The sequence below is a fragment of the Hyperoodon ampullatus genome, assembly GCF_949752795.1.
Source record: "Hyperoodon ampullatus genome assembly, chromosome: 3".
NCBI classification, from domain to species: domain Eukaryota; kingdom Metazoa; phylum Chordata; class Mammalia; order Artiodactyla; family Ziphiidae; genus Hyperoodon; species Hyperoodon ampullatus.
Window position 1 is genome coordinate 61,689,926 of NC_136916.1, and position 4,477 is coordinate 61,694,402.

At 39.2% G+C, this 4,477-nt stretch overlaps 1 protein-coding gene across 1 annotated transcript; it reads left to right on the plus strand.

The window, feature by feature from the left end:
- Positions 1-623: 623 nt before the first annotated feature.
- Positions 624-4,063, plus strand: SENP8 (SUMO peptidase family member, NEDD8 specific; the record flags this gene model as incomplete). The annotated part of the gene is made up of 2 exons (XM_079700137.1): positions 624-632; positions 3,389-4,063. Exon 2 carries the CDS (start codon positions 3,425-3,427, stop codon positions 4,061-4,063), a length of 639 nt encoding a protein of 212 aa, XP_079556263.1. The 5' UTR covers positions 624-632; positions 3,389-3,424.
- Positions 4,064-4,477: the final 414 nt, after the last annotated feature.

The window sequence follows — 4,477 nt, forward strand, 5'->3', positions numbered from 1 at the left end:
TCATTATGTATTCATTATAACATAATAGGCTTAAGCTCAGTGAGGGTAGGAACTATGACTGTCTTATCCCCATTCTGATTTTCTAGCCCCTAGCACATAGGAAACACTCAATAAACATTTGTTCAGTGTGATACACTACAGTTACCAGTTGTCAGGATATAAATTTCCTGGTGACCCAGTAGATATCTGGAAATACTACTTTATGTTATATTTTTTTAAAGTATTAGTTACTTACGTTTCTTCATTTAATACTGACAAATACCCGTTGGTAAAGGTCATGTATTAATATTCTCACTTTACAGAAAAGGAAACTGTGTCTTAAAGAAATGAAGTAGTTTGTTTATGATCATATAGCCAATGAGTTAACAGAATGGAGTCTAAAATTCAAGTCTTCCGATATGAAGTTTAGCATCCATTTTCTTGGCCAAGGTGGTTTGCCCAAAGACCAGTCTGGTTCCATCTGCTTTAGAATTGTTGAGGTTAAACTATTGCAATCATGCTGTATGGAATAGAATTTAAGTCCTGATTGACCCAATGTCTGTATGTTGGATGTTTTCAAAATCAAACAAACAAAACACAAAAACTGTTTTCTGAAGAAAATCTTGGCCCTGCCTGTGGACACTCCCTCCAAGGTGAGATGCCTGTCTGTTCAGGCACTCTTCTTGTGGGCTTCTACCCCTAGTTGGATTTGCTGTTAAGGTGTGGGTCTGATTTCAGCTGGCAGCATAGAGAGCAGGTCTCCAGGTATTTACCAGGCAGTACAGTCTGGCCCTTACCACTCCTCTTAGTCATTGAAGACATGAGGGGAAGAGTCAGGGAGCCTTGCTTGATGCACATGCAGTCATTCCCTTTTCATACTCATATATTCTTAAATCCAGTCACATCAGCAGCCAGCTGAGCACCTAGCCTCCCACAGCTGCTTTTACTAGATTGCTGTTTGCTCATTCCCATCAGGCTGGATATTAAGGATCATTGTAAGAAACAAGTCCTCTGAAACTGTTTCATCTTTTATGAGGATATTATGGGACATTCATTATAATACACCATGTCTTTTATGAAAATTTCTTGAGAGAAATCTGTCTGACCTTAATACAGAGAATGCTTTTACCTCTCCAGAGCAATTGCTTTGTTTTTACCTTATGGACATTGTGAATGTTTAACTTAACACTCTCGTTAGCTGCCAAAAAGCAAGAGCCAAATTTGTGGCCCACCCATAACAAATGTACTCTATGCCTCGTTAACTTCGTTCCTGGCTCCAGTTTATGTCTGTGCTCAAGTTATTCTTTCTTCTTAAGAAAATCTTAATTCATGCCATCTTATTTTATACAGATTGATATACACACTCATCAACAGACTTGTATTACTTTTGAAATAGTTCATATACTGTATGCACAAAAAAACCATCTTTGGTGCTTCCTAGCTACCTCATTACTTGAGGTTTTTTTCTTCAGGGGTATATTTATTTTTCTGTATGGGTTTTTGTAGGGTTTTGATTACATGAAAATGGTTATGTCACAAAATTTTATTGTTTTAATAGTGTAACCAAGTGGTAAAATAACTGGTCTAATGGCCAGAATTGATTAAATTGATGTCACTATTCTAGCCCAGTCTTTCATAGCAGTGTTATTTTCTTACAATATGCTTTGCTTTGTACTCTCAATCTGCATGTGACAGTTTATTGCTTTATGATTTTTAGAAATATTGTTATGCTGCCAAGTGAGTGCATAGCAGTGACCTCTGTTAGGTTCAGATATTATATTACCACACTTATCACGTTTCTTGTCTCTTAGCACCTTACCTCAGGTGATCATGAGCATATTAATCTTACTATATGACTTGTCTTGCTCCCACTCTAAGTTAGTCGTGCCTTTGTTTGAACAAGATAATATGAATGGATATTTGTTTGCAAACCTCATTTCCTTTGATTAGTTTGGAGCTCTATCCAGATTGTCCAATCATCTTACTAATATCATCAAATTAATAACATAAATACTATTTGTACAACATTTTATACTCTTTTAATACCTTCGAGTAAAATTATTTGGCCTTTTCTACAACTTTCTGGGGCCTTTTTACAGATGACCAAAAACAAGGACAAAATCAAATCAATTAAATGACTTAATCAGGATGATACTAACAAATCAGTGGTAGAACTAGGGCTAGACCCAGGTCTCATGATTCCTGTGCCACACTACCTTTCAGTGCCAGAAGAATTTCTGTAGTCTCTGTCTTACCCCTTGAGGTTAAAGATGGGAAAGACTGTCACTCATGTTCATAACTAGGCAGAATCAGGAATGAATTTCATTTGTATTACTCTCATGATTTTCTGTTCTTGAAATTACAGTTCCTTTTAACTACTCTAATCACTGTCACTTTCCATTATGGAATGAGGAAGCAATATTTTATCTTATCTCTTGGAAATTAATTTTGAAATGGAAGCTGTTTCCCTTAGTAATTAGTAACATTTAAATTGGACTCTGAAAATTCATCTTTTTTTTTTTTTTTTTTTTTTTTTTTTTGCTGTACACGGGCCTCTCACTGTTGTGGCCTCTCCCTTTGCGGAGCACAGGCTCCGGACGCGCAGGCTCAGCGGCCATAGCTCACGGGCCCAGCCGCTCCGCGGCATGTGGGATCTTCCCGAACCGGGGCATGAACCCATGTCCCCTGCATCGGCAGGCGGACTCTCAACCACTGTGCCACCAGGGAAGCCCTCATCTTTTTTTTTTAAATTAATTTATTTATTTATTCTTGGCTGAGTTGGGTCTTCGTTGTGGTGCATGGGCCTCTCATTGCGGCGGCCTCTTGTTGCGGAGCACGGGCTCTAGGCGTGCAGGCTTCAGCAGTTGTGGCTCACAGGCACTAGAGCGCAGGCTCAGCAGTTGTGGCGCACGGTCCCAGTTGCTCCGTGGCATGTGGGATCTTCCTGGACCAGGGCTCGAACCCATGTCCCCTGTATTGGTAGGCAGATTCTTAACCACTGCACCACCAGGGAAGCCTTGAAAACTCATCTTTAATATAAAAACAATTTGCCATTCTTATCATGCATATTCATTAAAGGGCCAAATATATGGTTAATGCTATAGAGTTTGGTAAAACATTAGTTATAATTTTAACCAATCTCTGCATTTAAAGAGGAGATTTTAAATCCATGCTTACTATTTCAGAGGCAGAATTTCCAAAGGTTTCATTCTAACTAATTGTTAACATAAAGCACGTAAGCTAGAGTTTTTTTGAGTGTTTACTCTTAGCCAGACATTGTTGCTAAACACTTTACAATTATATTTAATCCTTACCCAAAACCTTGTAAGAGTAGTTGCTATTTATGATCCCCATTTTACAGCCAAGTATCATATTCAACAGTAAATATTGTCTTCTGCCTCTCCTTCAGCTTCTGGAATTTCTGAGCAGCCCTGGTCAGTACAAGATGGACCCAGTAGTCTTGAGTTACATGGACAGTCTACTGCGGCAATCAGATGTCTCACTATTGGATCCTCCAAGCTGGCTCAATGACCATATTATTGGGTTTGCCTTTGAGTACTTTGCCAACAGTCAGTTTCATGACTGCTCTGACCATGTCTGCTTCATCAGCCCTGAAGTCACCCAGTTCATCAAGTGCACTGGCAACCCAGCAGAGATCGCCATGTTCCTTGAACCCTTGGACCTCCCTCACAAGAGAGTTGTATTTTTAGCCATCAATGATAATTCCAACCAGGCAGCTGGGGGAACCCATTGGAGTTTGTTGGTTTATCTCCAAGATAAAAATAGCTTTTTTCATTATGATTCTCATAGTAGGAGCAACTTAGTCCATGCAAAGCAGGTAGCAGAGAAACTAGAGGCTTTCTTAGGCAGGAAAGGAGACAAACTGGCCTTTGTGGAAGAGAAAGCCCCTGCTCAACAAAACAGCTATGACTGTGGGATGTACGTGATATGTAACACTGAGGCCTTGTGTCAGAACTACTTCAGGCAACAGCCAGAATCACTACTGCAGCTACTCACTCCTACGTACATCACAAAGAAGAGAGGAGAATGGAAAGATCTCATTGCCACACTTGCTAAAAATTAGCTGTTGAAATATATTTGTGACTTTTGAAGTCTCCTCTTTCTGCCTCTCCCCATGTATTGGATGGCTACAACCTCAGTGCCTGAGGGAAGATACCTGGTAGAGGAAAGTTTAGAATTCTTACTTTTTCCTGAGAGAATGTTATCCTCTGTATTATCCTAATGGAAAGTTTCACTTTAACCCTAACTTGAGAGCAATATGTTCTGTGAAAATGTCTTGAAAATATGCACCAAAACCTTAAAACCAAGCTATCTTAACACTTATTAATTCCCTTTTGGTCTCCCTTATCCACATTGGCTTATTCCAAAGGAAAAGCAGTGATCGGTAAAACAAATTAAGACTATGTGAAGTCCAGAATGCAAGAAGAAAATTATAGCAGAACCAAAACCTTATTGCACAGCCCACATATTTTCTTTT